The sequence below is a fragment of the Mizuhopecten yessoensis genome, unplaced genomic scaffold (genome assembly GCF_002113885.1).
Source record: "Mizuhopecten yessoensis strain PY_sf001 unplaced genomic scaffold, ASM211388v2 scaffold10847, whole genome shotgun sequence".
NCBI lineage: Eukaryota > Metazoa > Mollusca > Bivalvia > Pectinida > Pectinidae > Mizuhopecten > Mizuhopecten yessoensis.
This window is the reverse complement of record NW_018408751.1, coordinates 1,367,557-1,393,131: the sequence shown is the minus strand read 5'-3', so window position 1 is coordinate 1,393,131 and position 25,575 is coordinate 1,367,557. Positions and strand designations below refer to the sequence as shown.

The 25,575-nt window shown below is 34.4% G+C and overlaps 1 protein-coding gene across 1 annotated transcript in view; it reads right to left on the bottom strand.

Annotated features, from left to right (window-relative positions):
- LOC110462970 (chloride transport protein 6-like) overlaps nucleotides 1–25,575 on the bottom strand; it is a 74,517-nt gene that overhangs the window by 44,176 nt on the left and 4,766 nt on the right. Inside the window, exons 5-21 of the mRNA XM_021517262.1 lie at nucleotides 22,663–22,729; nucleotides 21,619–21,725; nucleotides 21,077–21,203; nucleotides 19,554–19,621; nucleotides 17,585–17,646; nucleotides 16,844–16,890; nucleotides 15,990–16,075; nucleotides 15,331–15,444; nucleotides 14,521–14,690; nucleotides 14,107–14,200; nucleotides 12,648–12,789; nucleotides 9,493–9,646; nucleotides 8,615–8,777; nucleotides 8,236–8,342; nucleotides 4,374–4,515; nucleotides 2,082–2,128; nucleotides 1,577–1,685 (exon numbers count right to left, since the gene is read on the bottom strand). Of these exons, the coding sequence (XP_021372937.1) occupies nucleotides 1,577–1,685; nucleotides 2,082–2,128; nucleotides 4,374–4,515; nucleotides 8,236–8,342; nucleotides 8,615–8,777; nucleotides 9,493–9,646; nucleotides 12,648–12,789; nucleotides 14,107–14,200; nucleotides 14,521–14,690; nucleotides 15,331–15,444; nucleotides 15,990–16,075; nucleotides 16,844–16,890; nucleotides 17,585–17,646; nucleotides 19,554–19,621; nucleotides 21,077–21,203; nucleotides 21,619–21,725; nucleotides 22,663–22,729 (1,806 nt within the window). The remainder of the gene's footprint in view (nucleotides 1–1,576; nucleotides 1,686–2,081; nucleotides 2,129–4,373; nucleotides 4,516–8,235; nucleotides 8,343–8,614; nucleotides 8,778–9,492; nucleotides 9,647–12,647; nucleotides 12,790–14,106; nucleotides 14,201–14,520; nucleotides 14,691–15,330; nucleotides 15,445–15,989; nucleotides 16,076–16,843; nucleotides 16,891–17,584; nucleotides 17,647–19,553; nucleotides 19,622–21,076; nucleotides 21,204–21,618; nucleotides 21,726–22,662; nucleotides 22,730–25,575) is intronic.

The window sequence follows — 25,575 nt, the reverse complement described above, 5'->3', positions numbered from 1 at the left end:
TTGGATAGTAATGTTATGACTAATCTGGGACCATTTTGTGGTCTTTATTTTGACTTCTACCCTGATGTAATATGCCGACCTTGTTAGAAATAGACGGCACGTGAATTATTTCCTTTTGTTTTGATTTCTCTATGTTTGTTTCGACGATAGTTCCAGAGTGTGCCCTAAATATCGACGATGTTCCATTTTTATTATCAAAACGAATGCGATTCAAATTAGTATATTACATCTAACCAAAATTCATAGTAAAGGAATAAAAATCTTAAGCGAAAGAAGGTTTCGTATGATTATTCCATCCATTACATTATAAATGTTACTGTCGATGTTATTTCATAAATAGAATATTGTAAAACTTTGAAAACAAACAGAACAAAAAATCTAATAACAAAGAAAATATGAAAACAGGCGTTTGGAGGATATCCGTTTGCTTCATCGCCGACACCCGTCATGTAAATTTGGTCAAAGCAAAGTAACGACACGTCCCCACAGCGCCAAGCATATAATGGCAAGAAAACAACAGGGCACATTAATTAACATAATACTAAGCAACGATCCTCACATCACACATGCAAATAGCATGTTTAATAATCTATCGAAACCCTTTGTTGTAAGTGCGTTCGTCAGCAGTCAACATCTGTCACAGAAATCATGTTTTTTAGAGCAAGCGCTTGAAGCTAAGTTCGGGAAGAAGGGATATAATATCAAGAACTGGAAAGTTCAGGCACAGTCGGTAAATTGAAATCGTCTATTGGTCAAGTTGGATGGAAAGATTGCCTGATGGAGCAGTCAGTAGTGTCCTTGACTATAAACGACCGACATTGTCAATAAATTTATTATTATTTAAAGCAGCGCATTGACAACATATCTGAACTTGAAATTCAGCCTCAATTAAAACAAACAGAAGTCGTCTTAGAGAGGGACACAGTTATGTCCCGTAGAAATGCCTACAATATGCTTGAATATCTTGCAATCGACCCCGATAAACCATTGTCAACCAGAACTCGGTTTTTCTCAAGATTCGAACATCAATATATTTCATCTTGGCCTTTTTCGCATTTGTTCACAAAACTGCTCCAAAATAATTTATAATTTGTTAAGTATATTTTTATATCGCCGTCCATCTTTTCTAGGAAAAGAAAGCTCTCATAATGAGAGAACGAAGGCATATTTCAGTTTAGTTTGAGGTTTTGGAGTGTATAGACAAAAACATTTTCGGAGAATAGGATCATGCTTAGGAGAACTCCCGTGATGGATAAAAAAATTGTTTCAATTCCTTAAAATCCACATTCCATTTTTCCATTTTTGAGGAATATAGTGTTACACAATTCTAGGTAACATGAAAATGTTTGCTATGCTTTCCATTATATTGTTAGAATAGTCGGAGACTTATCATGGTAAACCATTCAAATTAAAAACTGATCTTAGGAATGGGAGTAAACAGATAATACTAATTCAACGGCTCCTTGTGAAGTAACTCATTCCAATGGTACTCATAGGCTGAACACATGAGTCATCTGGATGGTACGTAAAACAGATACATGTGGAGTGATATAATATCAGCTCCGTCATAGCTTACCGTGTGATGTTCCTCGTGCATTGCTCCTTTCTTCAGTAGTGTTACTAGCTGTGACCTCAATATCAAACCATCCATTCGAAGGGGAACATTCTTCGGGATGTTTTGTTCCCTTAAAAAGATAGATGTTAGAAGAATAGAAAAAAATATATATAAATAAATATAAAGATAAATTTTGCATAAGTGGAACTCTCGAAAAGTGTTTTTTCGCCTTTGCTAAATCAGAAAGAGAATCCGATTGCGTGGCCAAAGTGACTTAAAATGAGAACCATATTTTAAAATAGCGTGTTCAATGAAAACAGTTCCTCAGTGTCAAAAGTTCGGAGAGACAAAAACATGAAAGAACAGCTTGTACAGTAGTTGTGTCAGGAATCTTCAAATAATGATATACAACTATTTATAATCAGATATAACAATTCACCCGTTATAACAATTATATCAACACGTCCAATCTGCAGTTTTGTAATCACATTCAACTACACAAACGCTGTAAATTGTCTGTACTTACGTAGGGGAGTGTGGTTCTTCCTCGTCCATATTACTGGAATTCACTACCTGAAATTTAATCATAACTAGAACACTGACAGGTCAGTAAAGGTCCCGTCTAGTGGCAATATATCCCCCATATACATGTAGCTGAGTTTGACGTCTGACATTTGGACTTCAAAAAGAATCGCAAGGAAGCAAAATATACATTTTACATGTACTGTGATGTGAGTCTTGTTTCCTTCCACCTCCTTATTTGCTGGGCTAACAGAAATGTAAACACTGGTGCAATACTCTTTTGTTAGCTTTGATTTGTTTTATTTCATCTTAAATACCTCCATCAAAAGCCAGGGTCAAAGTCAGAGATCCACTTTGTCTTTGACCTTTGGGCCCAAATGATCTTGACTTTTAACCCAGTGACCCTGATCTTTGGTCAGTTGACTTATTCTTTACAACCAACTTTAGTTCATAATATCATAAAATGTTCATCAGTAAAAAATACAAAACTTGACATTGACCTTGAACCTTCGGACCCCGTAACCTGGACCTTAGGTCAGTTGACTCCCTGAACAACTTTGCTTCATAATGACATAAAAAAATGTTCATCAGTAAAAAAAAATACACTATTTGACCTTGGCCTTTGACCCAGTGACCTTGACCTTTGGTCAGTTGATACCTTGTTGAATTGTGTCCAACTTTGCTTAATAATGTCAAAATGAAAGTCAGTTGATACCTTGTTTAATTGTGTCCAACTTTGCTAAATAATGTCAAAATGAAAGTCAGTTGATACCTTGTTTGATTGTGTCCAACTTTGCTTCATAATGTCAAAACAAAATGTTAAGCAGTTAAAAGATACACAATCTGACCTTGACCTTTAATCCGATGACATTGCTCCAAAGAATCATAACGAAATGCCACCAGTATAAAAATACTAACTTAGACCTTGAACTTTGATCCAGTGACCTTGATCTTAAGTCAGGTGACTCTTTGTTAAATTCTAAACAATATTGCTTCATAATGTCATAACGAAATGTTCACCAGTGGAAAGATACAAACTTTAACCTTGACCTTTGACCCAATGACCTTGACCATTGGTCAGTTGACTCCTTGCTTAATTCTGATCAACTTTGCTTCATCAAGTCATAACAAAATGTTCATCAGTGAAAAGATGCAAAATTTGACCTGGACCTTTGAACATTATGACCTTGACCTTTGACCTTGACTTTTAACCTCAGTGTGTATTTTTGTGAACTGAACAACTAGACCAAGTTTCCTATAAATCGGTCAATAAATATCAAAGTTATCAGCCAGGAACAAAATGTATGGACGGACAGACAGACGGACGGACAGACAGACAGACAGACAGACAGACAGACAGACAGAGTGATTATTATAGGGCACCCGTATCTCCGATACGGGGCCATAATAAGAAAATATCGTCAAACCTTCAAATACGGAAACATTCATTTTTCATTATGACTAATTATAGTTCGTGTATTCAGTATATGTCGTTATGCACTTACTTTCACAGAATTCGTAGTGGCAGTGGAACCATCAATTTTAGTCATTAGAGAGCAACATTATTGCTTATTCCAGTAACTAAGCGTGTCACCAGGTCACAAAGTGTTATGAACGAACTATTTTAGAAACACTTAATCTTACTGTTTAATGAGTCTGCACTGAAACGTTAGTAGTTCTTGTGTAATTTGCTTATATCAATAACAAAGTACAACTTGGTCATTGCAGTTACTTATGGGATTACTGGTTTTTTCAGACAGATTTGTCAAGCTGATCACATCTCGTTTGAATGGCTTCCAAAAGTGCAGGTTAATAGCGAACACTGAATGCTAGCCCCGTGCAGTAGACTTAATCGTTACAACCACCAATACTTTTTAATGACACACGCAAGCTTTTGAGTTGACAGCTGATAAACACATATCACTATTCAAAAGTATCCTTGGACCAAAGAAGCAAAAATAAAAGGCCTATTGTTATGTTTTTTTACTTTATATAGATACAAATATGAAAAAAAACATGGGAAATGAAAAGCTATATCAAGAATTGATCAAGTCGTAGTATCACTAAATCTTCAGCATGACCATCTAAACGATGAACAGCAATGTGATATAAATGTATCAAAGTGTGTCAATATGTTTGCGGGTATTTTTCATCGCGCTGAAAAATGCTTTTAAGAAACTAGAAAGGAGTATATCATGCTTTATGTAAATGTGTTTTATGACATATAATATGGAGAAGGCGTTATGGTTGGTGGTCACATAAATCAGGCTACAGTCAGACGGGTTTTTCACCTTACCTGCTGATGTCTGTCCTCAATGATAGACACTATAGGAAAAGCGTTATGGGCGGTGGTTCTGAGAATCTGAACGATAGATGTTACTCTAGTTCTCGGATACAAAAAGTGAAGCTTCCGCTCCATAATGTCTTCAGCTTTTAACCTAAAACAAAAAAATATATACATAAAGATATATAGACTTAATCTTCAAAAAGGATGGAAAAGATATTAGTATTAAACCTTTGTTATAGTTCATTCTGGACTTGTTAACATACTTTAAGATTTTTTGCTGCTTTTTTTCGTCTTTTACTATGTCAACTTACGTTTTTTCTTGTCTTGGATACAAAGCTTACGATTAGTGCGATGTGATGCAATATCAACGGTCTCTTAGATTTGTAACATTTTTTTATCTTGCCTTAAGATATATTCTATCGACCTGACAAATATTTGTGCAACAGTCTGGTTTTTGGTTCTTATGTTCCTAATCATGCTTTCCCAACGTGACTTACCAACCATTTTAGAAACCATGACATCTCTTTGTACATTTGTAAATGGACTCGTCGAAATTTGAAATTAGCATACATAAAATACTGTTCTATGACCAATCCCTCACTCCAACAAAAGGAACATAGGATGAACCACAAAAGGAACATACGATCACCCCCAAACAAAAGGAACATACCTTCACCTTCAACAAAAGGAACATAAGATCACCCCCAAACAAAAGGAACATATCTTCACTTTCAACAAAAGGAACATAGAATGAACAACAAAAGGAACATACGATCACCCCCAAACAAAAGGAACATACCTTCACCTTCAACAAAAGGGACATACGATTACCCCAAACAAAAGGAACATATCTTCACCTTCAACAAAAGGAACATAAGATCACCCCAAACAAAAGGAACATATCTTCATTTTCAACAAAAGGAACATATGATCACCCCAAACAAAAGGAACATATCTTCATTTTCAACAAAAGGAACATGGGATGAACAACAAAAGGAACATACGATCACCCCAAAACAAAAGGAACATACCTTCACCTTCAACAAAAGAAACATAAGATCACCCCCAAACAAAAGGAACATAGAATGAACAACAAAAGGAACATACGATCACCCCAAAACAAAAGGAACATACCTTCACCTTCAACAAAAGGAACATAAGATCACCCCCAAACAAAAGGAAAATATCTTCACCTTCAACAAAAGGAACATAAGATCACTCCAAACAAAATGAACCTATCTTCACCTTCAAACACAAGGAACATAAGATCAACCCTAATGAAAGAACAATAAGATGAACTATTTTCATGATTATAGAGCTAAGTACTCTGTTCCCGCTATAGTGTACTGAATTTTAAGTATGTTTGAATAGGCAAGATTAAAATTCGTCAATGGCAAAACAGTGGTTCAGCCATAGACCCCTATTTAAAATAGAATAAACTTCAAATGTGATGTAATGGAGTTAACATATTAGATTTTATAGTACGAAGATCACGAACTAAAATACATGATTACAAATGGACATTGTTGTACATTCACTCGAGCTGCGATCTGCAATACATTGTTTTGGTCAAAAAACTTATAAACTAGTTCGGAACAATATAGAACGCAAGATGACAAGAAAAAGAAGACGTATTCAATCTAGTGACATTTTTTTACTTACAAGTTATCACAAGTGTTGAACTTTACCGTCATAAAAAATAATTCTAGCTTTCTATTACCCATAACATGTAAAGGAGAGTGAGGGGGATAGGCTCACTAACACCCCGACAAAGTATAAACACGTCTGGTCTTAAAACTAATACAATTGGGGGAATATCAATGATTTACAAGAACTTCATCAGCATAAACCTAGGTTAATGCCAAGAAATACGATTTAGATTTTAGCAGCAAATGCTAATAGGAACATTCAGAATTCGACCTTTGATATTTAAATATATTTCCGACATGATAAAGGGCATATGTAGGCTATGTATAATACATGTGTGTATGCCTGTTTTAGACAGACATGTTGTATGTTGTATTGTCTTTAAGGTCATCATTACGTATTATAGACTACTTCCGGTGTAAGATGAGTGATGGAACAAAGGTCCTCATGATGTTTCAATAATCACCTTAATGGTTAAAATAAACACATTTTACCATCAATTCGACTTCAAATATTGTACCTTTAAAAGATTTCCTTGGTTTCTAATACAATGAGTCATACTTTGGACTTAGTTTTAAACATATGATAAACAAGAGTATAATGACAGCGAATGCATTATTTTAACATTGTCTCCCGAGTGAGCTCTGATATCATTTAACAACTGGAGGCTGGAGTGTATATAGCAAGTAACTTATAGGATATCAACGTTAAGAACAATCGATAATGATTTATATTAGATGCAACACCCTTTTCCTAAATCTCCATTTGTTATATCATTATCACGTGAATCAGAGTAACTACTTTTAGAAACAGCAGGTCAATATTGTATTTATGTCGTCACTCCTAATTTAACCTCACAATGTTTTGTCAAATGCTGCACTTTTTCTCCTTACATTTTCCATACGTACTATTTAGTTTCAAAATTAAAAAAAATCTATTTTTAATGTCTAATATCACAATTAAGGTAATAGGATTGTGTCACCATTTCTCAGTAGAATTTCTTCAAATTTTGTAGTTATATTGCTTTAAAGTAAGGAAAATTTTCTGCCACAAAGAAAATATAGGTTGTCAGAATTTTAAGAAGACACAATATTTTTACAAAATAATGTCAATAAAAATGATACTGACATATATTAGTATTGCATTAATGTATATCAATTTAATAAATGCTGAAATTGTGTAAAATTAATTCTCTATACACGATATAAAAATTGACATTTTATAATAAAACCATATACACACAGTAATTGCAGGTAAGAGTTATCGTTCTTGATAAACTTCACAGTAGTGAAATAGGTAGCCGGGTTCCTGAAGTACAGAAAAATGGACACATGTGACTCATTGATAAAAAAAAACCTGAATTAATGCCTGGATTGCTTTGAAATACTTTAATATTGAGAGAACACACCGTTCTGTCAATAATAAACATACAATATTCATCAGTTTAATATTAAACATTAGAATTTGCGGAAATTGTGATGCTGTCTCCCTACATTGGATTTTCAACTAGGGATGTACTTCCTGTTTCCGTTTATCAATGTTTCAGTGAATATGTGGTTATATGGGCATGGAAAAAACGTTATATTAACCTTGACTTCGTCTCTGTTAATATAACTTTCTCAGGTTCGTATAACAACGTTTTGACCTCAGCACAAGTCCATTGATAAATATCCATTAGAATCAGAGTTCGTTATAGTTCTCCTTTATCGTATAAATGTACGACATCATCTGTTACATAATACCTGATAATAGACTCATGAGATTGGACAATCACTTCTCATCTACAATGTAGTGGATTTCTGGTAATAAACATAATATTACAAAAAACTAAGGTTTTCTCTGGTTGTCTACTCGTACTAAATGTCTTGAGGAGAACCACCATCATACATTTACTTGTGTTTTAGTGATACGGAAGCAGACGTATATATAGGAAATTTACACACACAGTGTATTTCGGGTCTGTCGTTTGAAATACTTTCTTCAAGCTCATCCGTAGAAAACAATCGGTGGTTGCTCTATTTTATCTTTGTGCTCATGATAAAAAAACTTGTTCACACGACCAACCTTGACATTTAAGTGCTAGAATCTTTAAACAAATATATAATTTCCCGTGCGAATTTTGCGTCAAGAGAAAGATGAGATTACTGAAAAATTAGATGAGAATTTCAAATATTTATCCCCAGATACAAATATTATTTGGTAATTTGAATTAATTAGTGTTTACCTTTCCATTCCAGTCGGAACCTCCCACTCTAGTAACGGAACGCCTCGGAGTTTTATATGTATGTCATATAGTCCCTCATTAAAGAGATCACCAGACCATTTTGCCACCTGAAATACAAAATTTATTTGTATTTTCAACACAACTAGCTAATTCAGAATGTTTTATAAGAGAAATAGCAAATACAAATTAGGAGGAATATCGGTGATTAAGTTGACAGCCCCAACGCGATTTTACCCTTTGTAATTTTTCCTTTAAAACAAATTACGAAACCATTAGAAATATTTACATCAAAATGTTCACCTCCATGTTGCATGCGACTTATCTATTAAGAGATAGAAACCGGAAAAGGCAAAAGGAGATAACTCCATTAGATACATACCATCAACACTAACATGAGTGGCAAGCCGTACGAAATCTCATTGGTGGACTCTATGAGAATGACCGTTAAACTGATGGTCATTCGAACTACCCCGCCGAGGAAGGCGGCTGCTCCTACTAGTGCGAACGTGCCGGAATGAATGGCCTGGTTACCGTACCCCAATCTGATGACAACAAGGTCTCATAGAGAACATTTCAAGCACATATATATATATGTACACACAGCAAATCTCAAACAGCACGTGTGCATACATTTTTGTAGGCTTTGATCGTTTCCATTATTGTTAGTTAATGACACAAGCTCATTGTAAATTTTAAACAAACAACAAATGGATCCCTTAGCATATTTCAAACAACACATATTTATAGCGACAATAAAACTTTTACACAACACAGAGCAATCTGCTGCCTTTTTTTTCAAATATTAATATCCAACAAATGAACAAGATTAACTATCTATTCATACTTGACATGATTGCTGATTTTTTTAGGATGAGTGTTGTTTTTACTTACATAAAAATAAATTTGAGCAAAATATATTTGTACAAAATATAATGATAGTTTGCATTATAAAACGCAGAATAAACTATATTTTGTCACGGTACGTGTATGTTTTGATAAAATATTATTTATTAGTCATCAAATCAAACGAGTTTTCTAATAACTATTGTCCCTAATGAACTGTATTAATTTAAGTGGTTTTATGAGTGATACAATGATACATATTATGTGATAAAAAAATGGTTTAGCCGCCTAACTATGTATTTATGAATAAGAATTTCAGATTTATTTGGTTGGTACATATACCTAGCATGCGAGTATATCGGTAAAGCAACAGTAAAACCTATCTTAGTACAAAGTGACAGAAAAACAACGTACAATACGAGAAGTCGTGCCACAAATCGCCCATAGGCGGCGCCACACAGAAGGCAGGGGACGAATAAACCGCTCGGTACATTGGTACCATATGTCCAGCATGCCAGAAAGAAGAAAAATAGCGTGAACAGTCCCAAGGTGCGGAGGCTGAAACCGTCTGAAAAATAAACAAAAATCAAAGCGACTTCATGAACAATATTATATACATTGTATATATTACAAAATTAATTTTAAAAAAAACCATGAATAGATGATACATTCGTTAACATATATAATAGAATATAGATGTACTGTCAATAAATTATATTCCTATTGGGGACGCAATAGGACAAATATCAATAGGGACTTTGATAGTTTATCAAACTTTATATTTACAAAAATTAACGTGATTTAAATGTGATGAAGGGTTAAACCTGGAACCTTGGAAAACGAGTCTTTGGTGGCATTTACAATAGGAATATGTTTGATATGTGTGAGTTTAGGTTATACGTCATGTGATCAACAAAGACCATGAAAACGATACCCACGAAGGATCAATCTCACTCAAATGTCTTGGCCTAGATATAAAGCATGTGTCTCTGCCCAGTCAATTACTCTGACAACAGGTTAACCTCTCCTTACAGCCACACACTTAAAGCTAAACGCCATGCAAATGTCAGTTAGTACCATTTTGTTGTTTACAACCCGTATTCTCTCTTTCACAAGATCTTTCTGTGCTTTCATTATGATATTTCTAGCATTTTATATGTTAACTGGTCACCAAATATTAAGACTTGAAGGTCTCTACATCTCTGATGCAAAAACTGCGACGCATCGTATATTGGAATGACTGGAAGGCGATTTTGAGTCCGACGTGGTGAACACCGGAAAGATACAGAAACCCAAGTAGGAATGAGATTCACAAAACTGAAAGGAAGTAGTCGGAGTCCCAGATAAATAAATCGGCAATCACAGACCATGCCACACAGAAAAATCATGTGAGATTGACTGGGATAACTCCAAAGTATTAGAAATAGAGAACAATATGTTCAAGTGGCAGATAAAAGAAGCCATCTGGATACGCCGCAGTGGGCCAGTTCTAAATCGAGATGAGGGGGCTCTTAGACCCTTGCACATCCATGATCAAGTATTGAACAAAGCGTAGCTGAATCGAGGCATTTCGGTACATATATAACAACTATTGTAAATACGCTTACAAAGTAACCGAATTCACATCGTACACATTTTACACCTTTGTGTGTATACGCTTCACTGGTCATTTGTCTAATGAAGGTGACAGAGTACATACCATACGCGTCCAAGTCATCCTAACGTCACATAGAAAAACTGTTCATTATCAACATTTAATGCTGTTATGAAAAAGCGAGATATGCTATTAACATTTCAGCACTTTTCAGTTTCAATGTTTATAACATGTCGTAATAAAATGCCACATCATCTAAAGTTCATTTATCCATTTAAGGAGTACAAAAATATCTATCCTGGCCAAGGGTTATTGAGTGCAATNCGCAATAGGACAAATATCAATAGGGACTTTGATAGTTTATCAAACTTTATATTTACAAAAATTAACGTGATTTAAATGTGATGAAGGGTTAAACCTGGAACCTTGGAAAACGAGTCTTTGGTGGCATTTACAATAGGAATATGTTTGATATGTGTGAGTTTAGGTTATACGTCATGTGATCAACAAAGACCATGAAAACGATACCCACGAAGGATCAATCTCACTCAAATGTCTTGGCCTAGATATAAAGCATGTGTCTCTGCCCAGTCAATTACTCTGACAACAGGTTAACCTCTCCTTACAGCCACACACTTAAAGCTAAACGCCATGCAAATGTCAGTTAGTACCATTTTGTTGTTTACAACCCGTATTCTCTCTTTCACAAGATCTTTCTGTGCTTTCATTATGATATTTCTAGCATTTTATATGTTAACTGGTCACCAAATATTAAGACTTGAAGGTCTCTACATCTCTGATGCAAAAACTGCGACGCATCGTATATTGGAATGACTGGAAGGCGATTTTGAGTCCGACGTGGTGAACACCGGAAAGATACAGAAACCCAAGTAGGAATGAGATTCACAAAACTGAAAGGAAGTAGTCGGAGTCCCAGATAAATAAATCGGCAATCACAGACCATGCCACACAGAAAAATCATGTGAGATTGACTGGGATAACTCCAAAGTATTAGAAATAGAGAACAATATGTTCAAGTGGCAGATAAAAGAAGCCATCTGGATACGCCGCAGTGGGCCAGTTCTAAATCGAGATGAGGGGGCTCTTAGACCCTTGCACATCCATGATCAAGTATTGAACAAAGCGTAGCTGAATCGAGGCATTTCGGTACATATATAACAACTATTGTAAATACGCTTACAAAGTAACCGAATTCACATCGTACACATTTTACACCTTTGTGTGTATACGCTTCACTGGTCATTTGTCTAATGAAGGTGACAGAGTACATACCATACGCGTCCAAGTCATCCTAACGTCACATAGAAAAACTGTTCATTATCAACATTTAATGCTGTTATGAAAAAGCGAGATATGCTATTAACATTTCAGCACTTTTCAGTTTCAATGTTTATAACATGTCGTAATAAAATGCCACATCATCTAAAGTTCATTTATCCATTTAAGGAGTACAAAAATATCTATCCTGGCCAAGGGTTATTGAGTGCAATCTACCTTATCCTTTAATATCCAAATACCCCACCCCCAACCACCACCCACCCCACCCCCACCCACGGTTATGTACGTGATGAAATTAATCATAATCACGTGACGAATTAGTCGGAATAATATCAGATTTGTTTGCGGTTTAGATTTCGTTGACGCAGTATTACATTGTGCACCTACAGTGTTGAAGTTGACATAGCGTCATCACTTATGTCTTCCGTTTACGTTGCTTATAATATCGACAAACACTTAGAACAGATAAAGTGCTTTTTGAACTTTCCAACAGGTCTTTTACTAGTTAGGTTGTGGGAATGAGGTTTTATAATGGGCATAGAAATCATGGTATTTCAGCAATCCTGCGAAAGCAGACTTAACATTTTCTAGTTTACCAACTCGTTTTCAATTACTGTGACCGTGTCCTATTGTCTCCGTAATTAAGTTCTCGCCTACTAACTTTAGAATGACTTACCGGTGCCCGGTTGGTGAAACAGCTGTTTGATGGCTTCTTCCTGTGAGTTAAAGAAGAGAGTGGCCATGTCGTTATAGTATCCGTCAGGACAGAAGTACGTCCGGACTGTGTCTTCGATACTGCTGGACGTCCCGTTCACAAACTAAAAACAAATGTACTTGATGCTTAGTCAAACTTCTTTTATCCTGAAACCACAACTCCAGCTATTTCTGCGAAAATGTCCTTTACAACGGCTCACAAGTATTTGGCTGAATTGATTATTTATTAGAATCGAAGAAGGCTGGATTATCAAAGCTATACGGTATTAAATAACAAGAGTATTAAAAACACATATCGATAGAGGTAAATTGATATCTGAAAAAGTAAAATCGTAATTACGAAATAATATAAAACACGTGTTAAAGTCAAATAGATTTAATTGTCAATGTGTATTTTGTACTAAGGTAACGTGTTCACAACGTTTAATGCGAGTGGTCTCCCCTGTACTGATCAGGTCTAGGATGAACAACATATTGGTGAAAAAATAAATACAAGCCCCGTGTTATATAGTTTACCTGTCACGCATGCGCAGTAAATCTATAAAGGTCAAGTAGGACCTCTGCGGTCTACGGAAGCTTTAAACCCTTACATGGTGGAAAATCCGTGTACTTCCCTATGGTCTAGAATCTCCGAAGTGTCGGAGGGTAAGGGATTTGTGTTATTACTCAATGATCATTCAGTTCTGTAGATTCATATTGAGGTGTATCTTTTTACTGTCTAACAGGGTTATGTATATGAATAGCTTGAAATATGGAATAGTGCCAGTATATCACTGCGCTGGCTGTACTGGATGGTTCCAATTCCATGACGATTTTTTTTAAATCTATTATAAATTGTACATAAAAGTAAGAGTGAATGTGAATGTGCGCATTATATGTTTAATATTAAGAATGTTACATATATAAACTGCCATGAATAAGGAAGAATATCTCTCTGTATGAAAGCCATCTTATGATGTGTATATACAATTATTTATCTTATAAGGAAAGGGCGTTAATAATGTTCATGTAACTTGGGTCCAATCCTTTTGCTTTTTTTGCAATAAAATATGTTTAAACTAAGGGTTATGTAAACTGAAAACTTCTATTGCACGGCATCCGGGTACTTTCCCCGAGGGCGATGAAAGCACCAGCGTCTTAAAATGTGGGAAATGTGTACATTCTGCGGTGAGCATGGACGCTCTGAAACCATACGTTGTCGTGTACCTGTGTACCATCAACGAGGACCATTGTGGTTCCGTAAACTTAGAATATTGTGGGGAATGTGTGCGCATTTTAAGGGGACCATAGAAGCTGTAAAATCTTACACTATGTAGCTACAGTGTCCATTTCTAAAGGGTCATGGTAGATCTTAAAACTTACATCACATTGTTGGGCATTATATACATGCCTTCAGGGTCATAGCAGTCCTGTAAACTTACATTTGTGGGAATCTCCGAGCATTCCCCGAGGGCCATGGAAGCTCCAAATGTCACAGATGTGGTCACTGCCGCCACTAGTGCCGCCTCTAAAATCCTTCAGATAGGTTCAGGAATATTTTTAGTTGGATAACGCTATTATTAATTAAGATTAGAATATTACTCATCAATAACACAATTATCACATGAGATACAAAGTAAGGAAACGTCTGTTAAAAGTTTAAAATGGCAGCAATATGACAAAGCAAAATATGAACTGTTCACGATATTGCATTTCGTCATTTAGTCGTGGTACTACAGATCGAAACGTTGAATATCAGTGTTTAAAGTTTTTGAGACATGCAAAAGGACTGCAAATGGAGGAAAGGTACTTAAAAACAAAATGAACAACTTTTGTCTACAAATAGGATAGTTCACCTGAAGAGCTTGTGTTTCTTGTTCAAGTGTTTCATACGATGTTTGGTAATGGCTGTGTTGATAGTGTTGAACAATGCTCCCATTAGACCTCCGAGGAAACCCATTACAACAAAGATGGCCAAATCTGTTATGTCCCACAAGCGACAGTCGATCCTGAGCTCGTTCGTACACTGCAAAAACGTAAGCTAGGACCTAGAATCACTTTGCAAATAAACATGTAAGCACCCCTAATTATTTGCATATTTAGGTTGTGAACTTAAAGGTAAGACATACTTAGCATCTTCCATCCATTTTTGGCTTAATAGAACATTACCAGAAAAACTTGAAGTCAAAATATTAAGAAAATAGTCTAAAAAGCCTCTATTATACGTTGTATTATGTAACTGTTCATGTTTCTGTCTTAAAAAGGGGAAGAATTAGAAAATAAATCTTTTGTGTGCCCTGTCGTTATAACTGATGAATAATTTCTCATCAACACAAGCGAGAGAAGTTATGCGCAAATGTTTATACCAAAGAGATGCATGTATTTTAAAGTGAACCAATAATGATAAAGACACAAAAAAACCATAATATCTACATCTATTTTGATGAAATATATGAATCATTACAGATGACACCCATACTTTGCTTGATTTCAGGGGAGTCACACCGACGGAGTAAACATCTAGTGTCGGAAACCCTTTCCTGTCGGACAAACTAGTTTTATTTTATTTTTATTTATTTTTTTTGGTTTTATGATGACTTCCCTTCTTAATGGTGTATCTTTGTATCGGCTCTGTGTGTTGACACAGTATATATATTTATATTTACCTTAAAAACTCCAAAGTTGATGAGTCCCGGCAGATAGAAATAACCCCAGCTTTCTGAGTCGATCCCGGACAGGAAAAAATTCAACGTATAAGTTGCTGCCATTGAGCAAAAAAACTGAAGAAGGAGAGAAATAAAGAAAATCAATGCTTTCGAAAATTAACACCAATTGTTTTCCACAAGGATTAATTTTACAAGTACATTACATTTTGCATATATGTCAACAAGCTAAACTATACACTTTGTCCATCTTTCATTTTGTTATTCCAGACATTTTCTATTTATAAACTTAATATACCATACACGTAGTCGCGTGGCGTTATGGATAGCGCATTCGCCTTTTAGCAAAACGGCCGGGGTTCGATTCCCTAATCGAAATTGAAAAAGAAACTGGGTAACCTACCCGACATTGTGTGTTTACTATGGGTACTTAAAAGAATATAGAATGAACATACAACATGCGTACAACACACATACAGCATACGTACAACACACATACAACATACGTTTACGGAGAAAAGGTAATATAGACTAAAATATTGTTGTGGTCAGAAGGATTCTGTCTGTTCCAGCCATCTTTCCATACACAGTTTCATAACACGTAGGACACAAATAGCAAATAGAATAGTTCAGTTATTTGTGACAACGAATAAACTACTCACTGTTCTCCAGGTGAGACTTTGATTCCAGAACGAACACCCTTCCTCCAGGCTAAACAGTACCCCTCCTATTGGGGCGCCGAAAGCAGCTGAAATAATGATAGAGAAAATGAAGATTAAAATAGCAACCTATCCACAGAAAGAATTCCCCGAATGCGACATGTAGAAGCAATAGCAGTGACGTACATGTACCTTACTATCAGGGTAACACTCATTTAGGGACTATTAATGAAAGATCGGAAGTTTGCTAGGAAATTGTGTAGTATTAACATTCTCATGTTTTACCTTTTTGGTGTATGAACTTTGACCTTCTCGGTGTAACAACCCTACCTGTCACATATGGACTAAACTTTGACCTTCTCGGTGTATCAACCCTACCTGTCACATATGGACTAAACTTTGACCTTCTCGGTGTATCACACCTATTTGTCACATGGGGACTGAACTTTGACCTTATCTATGTATCAACCCTACCTGTCATTAGTGAACTGAACTTTGACCTTCTCGGTGTATCAATCCTACCTGTCACATATGGAATGAACTTTGACCTACTCGGTGTATCAATCCTACCTGTCATTAGTGAACTGAACTTGACCTTCTCGATGTATCAACCCTACCTGTCACAGATGGACTGAACTTTGACCTACTCGGTGTATCAATCCTACCTGTCATTAGTGAACTGAACTTTGACCTTCTCGGTGTATCAATCCTACCTGTCACATATGGAATGAACTTTGACCTTCTCGGTGTATTAACCCTACCTGTCACATATAGACTAAACTTTGACCTTATCTATGTATCAACCCTGCCTGTCATATAGGGACTGAACTTTGACCTTTTCGACGTATCAACCCTACCTGCTACACCAGCAGCTGCTCCACCGGATACGAAATCACGTTTATCCCTGTAAAAAAATCACGTATGTAATTTGTAAATACAGCTGAACAATATGAATGATGTCGACAGGAAATAGTGCATGCTTAAATGCTAGCAAAGGAGGTCAATGTCGGAGCATTGTAACACAAACAATACACGATTGCTATTGATCTGTCTCGGAACGGTAAGTCAATTTTAAATCGAAACTCTGGGTGAGTAATTTCCTATTTGAAATGCGGATAAGTATATCATGAATTATCTAAACGTGATGACATTTCCAATAGTCTCTAGAAATTTTGACTTTTTATCAAACTCGTCACATTTCTCGAAACATAATTACAACTGATTTCAGAAATCTTAATTTGAATTGAAGTGAGTACAAAACAAACTCGTTGTTTATATAAATTAAGGTAATGGGAAAGTAATGACACACATCGACGGGACTACCATGGTATATAAAATACCCATCTCGAAGGGTAATGATTGATAGAAACTAACTCAATTCCTCAGACAATGCATATCTTATCCATGTTATAGTAACAATGATCTAACAATAGATGATCTTATTGAAATAAAAATAACGATGCTAGGTCTGGACCCAGGCTGTGTTTTCTGTGCTATAAGGTTTGTAATCGTTTAAAGAAGAATAACGTCAAAACTTAACATAAAACCTTGTTGTTGTTTCCCTAACAAGTGTGTGTAATAAGTTTGATATTGTTTACCTGTCTGTACGGAAGAAACTGTACTTCTTTAGGTTCACCTTCTTAAATGCAATGCTTTGAAACTGAAATAAACAAACCGTTGTCATTTTCATATTTACACGTCTATTATACTTAAAAAAGTTGCTGTGACGTCATTTTACCCGTGCCTCTATTGAATCAATTTTAGCACGTTGATGGTACATCAGGTACCAACGAATTTGTACAACGCGACAGAATTAATAAAATCTGCACGAGATATTGTGCTACCACGACTAAAAAAATATTTGTTTCCGCCGCATTCAGCCGCCTCTCACGAAAGATAGGAAACCCATTGTTACACTAAATACTACTTTCACCCATTGCTACACTAAATACTACTATCACCCATTGTTACACTAAATACTACTATCACCCATTGTTACACTAAATACTACTATCACCCATTGTTACACTAAATACTACTATCACCCATTGTTACACTAAATACTACTATCACCCATTGTTACACTAAATACTACTATCACCCATTGTTACACTAAATACTACTATCACCCATTGTTACACTAAATACTACTATCACCCATTGTTACACTAAATACTACTATCACCCATTGTTACACTAAATACTACTATCACCCATTGTTACACTAAATGCTACTATCACCCATTGTTAAAATTATATTAATAATTATATAATTCGAGGTTCTTATATACCGTTTTATCACAACCTAGTTCGTAGGTCGTCTCAAAGCAGTTCACAAATTATTATCCATGGTTATAGGACCTTTGCAACCAGCCATTGTGGAGCATACAGCAGGTGCTGCCATTTCGGCACTCACGGCTAGCATTCTACAACTGTCAAACCACGTACTCATTTACAGCTTAGTAGACTGGAACAAGCGGAGTAAAGTATCTTGCTCAAAGATACAACACAGTGCAGTGCCGTGCCTCGAACCAGCAACCCTATTAAACACATTTTATTTTTAATTTAGTTACGATGCCATACCAAGGACCAGTTGGCCAACACAGGGATCCTTTGGGAACATTTTATTTTGATGAAATATGTTTTTCATATTTTATGTCTCATGCGATTACAGTTCGACTATAACAGGTTTGGCCTTAATATGTTATAAGTGATTACTATGGCAACAAGTAAGTATTTTAATGAGAAAATATGTTTTGTTTTCTATATAGAAATATATTCAGATATAATGTTTCCTAAACTATACATTGTTTATATCAGTGCATTTTCGCTTCTTTCTTTCACGTGGTAAGGAAATGTTATTAGTTTAGAACCCTCAATTATATTTTTTAGATTATGATAAATCGTATCGTATTTCATGTGCTTGGTTACTACTTTACTAGTTGACTAGCCAGCTATTTCTGAATAAAAAGTAAGTTTCGAATTTCTGTTTTTACAAAAATGACGACAGAATCAAATCAACCGATAGAATTTACTGATTATATACATCACGTAAGTCTGGAAAGGATTGAATTCTACAAGCTAACACAAAATCGCGATCGGTAAAACCAGCATAGCATGGAATGAAAAGTGGCATAGCATGGAATGAACACGCAATAGAATTGTAAACGAGTGAAACAACACAAATGTACATAGAATGGAAAAAGACGCTTACCAACTAGAGAAATAATACAAATGTACATAGAATGGAAAAAGACGCTTACCAACTAGGGGAATAATACAAATGTACATAGAATAGAAAAAGACGCTTACCAACTAGAGAAATAATACAAATGGACATAGAATGGAAAAAGACACTTACCAACTAGAGAAATAATACAAAGATACATAGAATGGAAAAAGACGCTTACCAACTAGAGAAATAATACAAATGTACATAGTATGGAAAAAGACGCTTACAAACTAGGGGAATAATACAAATGTACATAGAATTAGATTCCAAACCAGAAGTAAATAATTTTATATAAAAAAAAAAAATGGCGGTGATCCCGTTCTATGTATACCCACCTGAGGTACACCCGCCCCGATGATAGCCCCGCTATGTATCATCGGTCCTTCCTTCCCCACAAACAGACCTGTGTAAAGTAACACAACAATAGAGACATCAAATCAAACAGATTTTAAAATTAAAATCCAACCAGTATCACCTGTTAATAAAGAGGTTAACTATGGTTCATGCATGTGTAGCGGGAAACTAACGTAAAGGCTACTATTCCGTCTTTGCGTATTGCAGAGTTATCTTCTCTTGGGAGCAGGTATTGATTGTTACGTCATTGGTTTGTGTGAGAAAATTACGTCGTTTTCTCAAATATTGATGACGTTACTCTCACAAGCAAATGACGTAACAATTAATACCTGCTCCCAAGAGAAGAAATCTCTGCAATACGCAAAGACGGAATATTACGTCATTAATTTCGGAGTTTTTCTAGAAGAGCTCTTTATTGCAAAATTGTAAGGAAGCGGTGACCTAAATATACAGTGTAGGTATCAAGATGTGGAGTTATCCTGAAATATACTAGTTTATGAATGAAATCAATATTGCAGTTATGAAAAGCGTTGATGACGGGACTTTTTTACCGAGTCATATTCAATTTTATCTGTGCGAGAAATGGGTTTTCATTACGGGTTCATCGACATACATGCATTCGCTTACAATATAATGACGACGGCATTATTAGGGCAAATGACACGTGCTTTCGCAAATATGTTCTTTTTCTCTGAACAAAAAATCCCTCTTAAAGCAAGAGAAAGTGTACTGAAAAACGAGCATTTCTATCAAACTTTAATTTTCACAATTAACCAAATAAGTGTGTCCTTGTCTTTTCCTTACAACGATTTTGTACACGGAACAATCCGCGTACTAACAGAAGCAACAGAAAGACATAGCAGGGTTTTTCTAGTCCATAAGAAAGCAATATATTTTAGTCGTTTTTTTATAGTTCATAAGACTTCATTCATTACGGTGGTACATTTAGGACATGCACAATATTATTTTAACATTACCTATCTCGAGCGCTCGGCATAACTTTTTCGAGCGCTCGACTTATTATCTCGGGCATGTCCTAATTAAGTGCTCAAACACTCATACGCAAATTTACTTAACCTCTTATTTGAGGTTAGAACCTTGGTTGTTTTTTGTTACAGGGATGAATATTTTTAGCGTTGAAAAGTATTTCCAATAGCTTTTATTACTGTAAATATGTAACTGAATGGTTCTTCTGTTGAAGACTCGTAAATCAACGTCGGGATCAATAAATCACGTGACACTCGTAAAACAGCAAAAGCTTAAAAACTCCCATTTAAACCGTGAACATCTTTGACGTCGCCATCTTGAATTGATGTATATGGCATAGCAGTTGAACAAAAATGAATGCGAAATATGAAAACCGATCCAGGACATATAAGATAACCTATTTCATTGTGAAATACATGACAATATTAATACATTGACATACACATTACATACATCAGAATTTTTTTATGAGAAAACAGTATATAAATCGGAAGAAAACTTGTACAAACATACGTACCCCCTGCCACACTGAAGAGAACCCCGACACTCTTGCTGACCAAGGTGAGAAGGCGGCCGACCCGAGGAACTTTGACTCCGTTCAGGTAACACTTGATCTCCGGGATACCTGAACCTCCGGCTATTGGCTGGAAACCAAACGGTGTATAGTAAGGCAATATTTCCCCCTTATATTCCTTAGCTGTAACACTAGTTAGGAACAAAGGAAATGAGCAGGAAGAAGAAATGCAGAAGGAACATGCTAACCAAACAGCTTATAGTTAGGAACATGAGTTGTTGGTAATTGATGCCTGAAGCACAGACGAAGACGTCGACATTGTTCAAATAGTGTTCAGCTGTAAGTAAGACATCTTTATCAAACAATTTATTCTGGAATTAATATGTATTAAATTCAGTTAAAACCTAATAGAGCAGTCCCTTTTCTCTAAACGGTTGTACGAAATAGCATTCATCAAAAGCATATTAAATGAGAATCTGCTCTGTAGTTCAGTAAAGGAAGTACATACCTGCCTCCTCTACAGTGAAATCTGTCAATATACGTACCTCTATGACGACTAGACAGGACGCCACTATAACGAAACCCACATTGAACAAAAGTAGATACAATAAGGGTACCACCAGGCATCCGTCCTCGGAACACTGTAAAATAGCTGACCAGTGGTCAAGGCAAATACCATCCGGTTCACTACATCATCAATCGACACGGTGCTCTCAATGCTGGACTTGTATACAAGCCAGCCAATATCAAATCTTGGATTTACTTTTTACCAGAAAACTGTGCAGCTTTTCAAAAAAAAAAATCTTTAAAACACATCTGTCAACTAAACAGGAGTAAATATATCGAAGCAAAACTAATTAAATATTTTGTTCGTACTAAAGCATGGTGCGTTGCCTGTTTGACCTAAGTCGGTATAGTCAATGGATACGGACCATACCGGAACCGGAACTAGTTCTAGTTAGGAAATAGTGGAAAGAATATGTCATATCAGACCAACTGCACCATCATTTTCGGAAACCTTCCTAAAAAAAATTATATAATAAGGTTTTTATTCAACCTGAATATTATACATTTGGTTTTGTACAAAAACATTGGAAATAAATATTGTAATAATGTTATAAGTTTATCAAGATAACATTATTTACTTTTAAAATTAATAAAATCCTTAAAGCATTTCTATCACACATTTCTTAGTTGTGAAAGAGAGTTTATCATAGAAAGGTACATGTAGGGTATGTTCTGAACAGCTTCAAATGAGGGGGAAACTATGTGATTCCTTCGCGTCAACTATATAATACAGGTAGGATATATCCTTGACAGCTTCAAATGAGGGGAAAACTATGTGATTCCTTCGCGTCAACTATATAATACAGGTAGGGTATATCCTTGACAGCTTCAAAAGTAAGAAGGGATATTTATCTACTCCTATATTAGGAATAGGGTGTGCCCTGGAAAGCTTCAAATATGAGAAAACAATTTAATGGGACTCCTGAACACCAGCTATGTATTAGGGACAGGAAATCAAACTTGGTCAATGGCATTTTACTAGAAACACCTTTTAAATATAATGTACTCTTCATCAAGGATACAATCTTCAACGGTGTCAAACTTTAATTTTGTCAATTTCTTCACCACAAAGTCAATGAAAAGCGCTACCTGTGAAACAAAGAAAAACATACATGAAAGCTACAGTTTAATAAAGTACAAGAACCTACATAAGTCGCTCGTAATTACTTATAAATGTCTAGAGAAACTGACAATATGTGTATCTAGTAAATCTAATGTTCTCTTCAATGGCACGCCACTTGTGGTGCGGTAAATACTTATATATAGCACGTGCTTTCGTCTCCCGATTTTGTGCGGGTTATGATGGTTCCTTTTGTTTCGGTGTATCCTCAGTTCCTCTCGATGTCTTTCTTGTCTTTGTGAATTGACGATGCAGTAACTTTTTGTAAGTAAAACCTTGCAAAATCGATATTATTGGTTGGTTCGACGTATCAGGCATGTCAGATATTTTCAACATTTCTTACGCTTTAACTAAAAACTGTAAAACCTGCAGTGAACATATAATTGACAAAAAATATTCTATAATAATTTCACTAAAAAAAATCGACCAAAAGCATCGAGCCCCTGAATTGCAAGACCGCTAAAAAGAACAATTACGACAGGAAACAGTGGAGAGTAATGGTTTTGTTGACACTTTGCTATTGTCTATTGTATATATACACTTTAAACATTGGAGGCAAATTATTTCGATGGTAACGTTATCTATGTTATCAATGTTATCAATGTATTCAATGGTATCTATGTTATCAATTTATTCAATGTATTTAATATTATCAATGAAATCCATGCTACCAATGTGTAACATGTGTTACCGATGTGTTCAAAGTATTCAATGTTATCTATGTCTTCAATGTTATCTATGTATTCAATGTTATTTTTGTATTCAATGTTATCTATGTATTCAATGCTATTTATGTATTAAATGTTATCTATGTATTAATGTTACCTATGTCTTCAATGTTATCTATGTATTCAATGTTATCTTTGTATTAAATGTTATCTATGTATTCAATGTTATTTATGTATTAAATGTTATCTTTGTATTAAATGTTATCTATGTTTGAAATGTTATCTATGTATTCAATGTTATCTTTGTATTCAATGTTATCTATGTATTCAATGTTATCTTTGTATTCAGTGTTGTCTATGTATTCAATGTTATCTATGACTTCAATGTTATCTATGTATTCAATGTTATCTATGTATTCAAAAGTATATATATATTCAATGTGTTATATCTTTTCAATGTTATCTATGTATTCATAGTTATCTATGCATTCAATGTGTTCTGAGTATCCAATGTTATATATGTATTCAATGCTATCTATGTATTCAATGTTATCTTTGTATTCAATGTTATTTATGTATTCAATGCTATCTATGTATTCAATGTTATTTTTGTATTCAATGTTATCTATGTATTCAAAGGTATCTATGTATTCAAAAGTGTTTATGTATTGAATGGGATCTATGTATTCAATGTTATCTTTGTATTCAAAGTTATCTATGTATTAAATGTTGTCTATGTATTAAATGTTATCTATGTATTCAATGTTAACTATATATTCAATGTTGTCTATGTATTTAATGTTATCTATGTATTCAAAAGTATATATATATTCAATGTTATCTATGTATTCAATGTTATCTATGTATTCAATGTTATCTTTGTATTCAATGTTATCTTTGTATTCAAATGTATCTATGTATTCAAAAGTATCTATGTATTGAATGCTATCTATGTATTCAATGTTATTTTTGTATTCAATGTTATCTATGTATTCAAAGGTATTCTATGTATTCAAAAGTTTTTATGTATTGAATGGTATCTATGTATTCAATGTTATCTTTGTATTCAAAGTTATCTATGTATTAAATGTTGTCTATGTATTAAATGTTATCTATGTATTCAATGTTAACTATATATTAAATGTTGTCTATGTATTCAATGTTATCTATGTATTCAAAAGTATATATATATTCAATGTGTTATATGTATTCAATGTTATCTATGTATTCATAGTTATCTATGCATTCAATATGTTCTAAGTATCCCATGTTATATATGTATTCAATGTGATTTATGTATTCAATGTTATCTATGTATTAAATGTTATCTATGTATTCAATGTTGTGTTTGTATTCCAAGGTATATATGTATTCAAAAGTATCTATATATTGAATGTTGTCTTTGTATTCAATGTTATCTATGTATTCAATGTTATCTTTGTATTCAATGTTGTCTTTTTATTCAATTTTATCTTTGTATTCAATGTTATCTGTGTATTCAAAAGTATATATATATTCAATGTGTTATATGTATTCAATGTTATCTATGTATTCAATAGTATCTATGTATTCATAGTTATCTATGTATTCAAAGGTATCTATGTATTCAAAAGTATCTGTATTGAATGGTATCTATGCATTCAATGTTATCTTTGTATTCAATGTTATCTATGTATTCAAAGGTATCTATGTATTCAAAAGATCTATGTATTGAATTGTATTTATGCATTCAAAAGTATTTATGTATTCAAAATTATATATGTATTCAATGGTATATATGTATTCAATAATATCTATGTGTTTAATGCTATCTATGTAAACAATGTTACCAATGAAATCTATGCATTCCATGTTATCAATGTTATCAATGTTATCATTGTATTAACTGTTATCTATGTATTCAATGTTATCAACGTTATCAATATTATCAATGTATTCAATGTTATCAACGTTATCAATGTTATCAATGTATTCAATGTTATCAATGTTATCAATGTATTCAATGTTATCAACGTTATCTATGTTATCAATGTATTCAACGTTATCTATGTATTCAATGTTATCTTTATATTCAATGTTATCTATGTATTCATAGTTATCTATGCATTCAATATGTTCTAAGTATCCCATGTTATATATGTATTCAA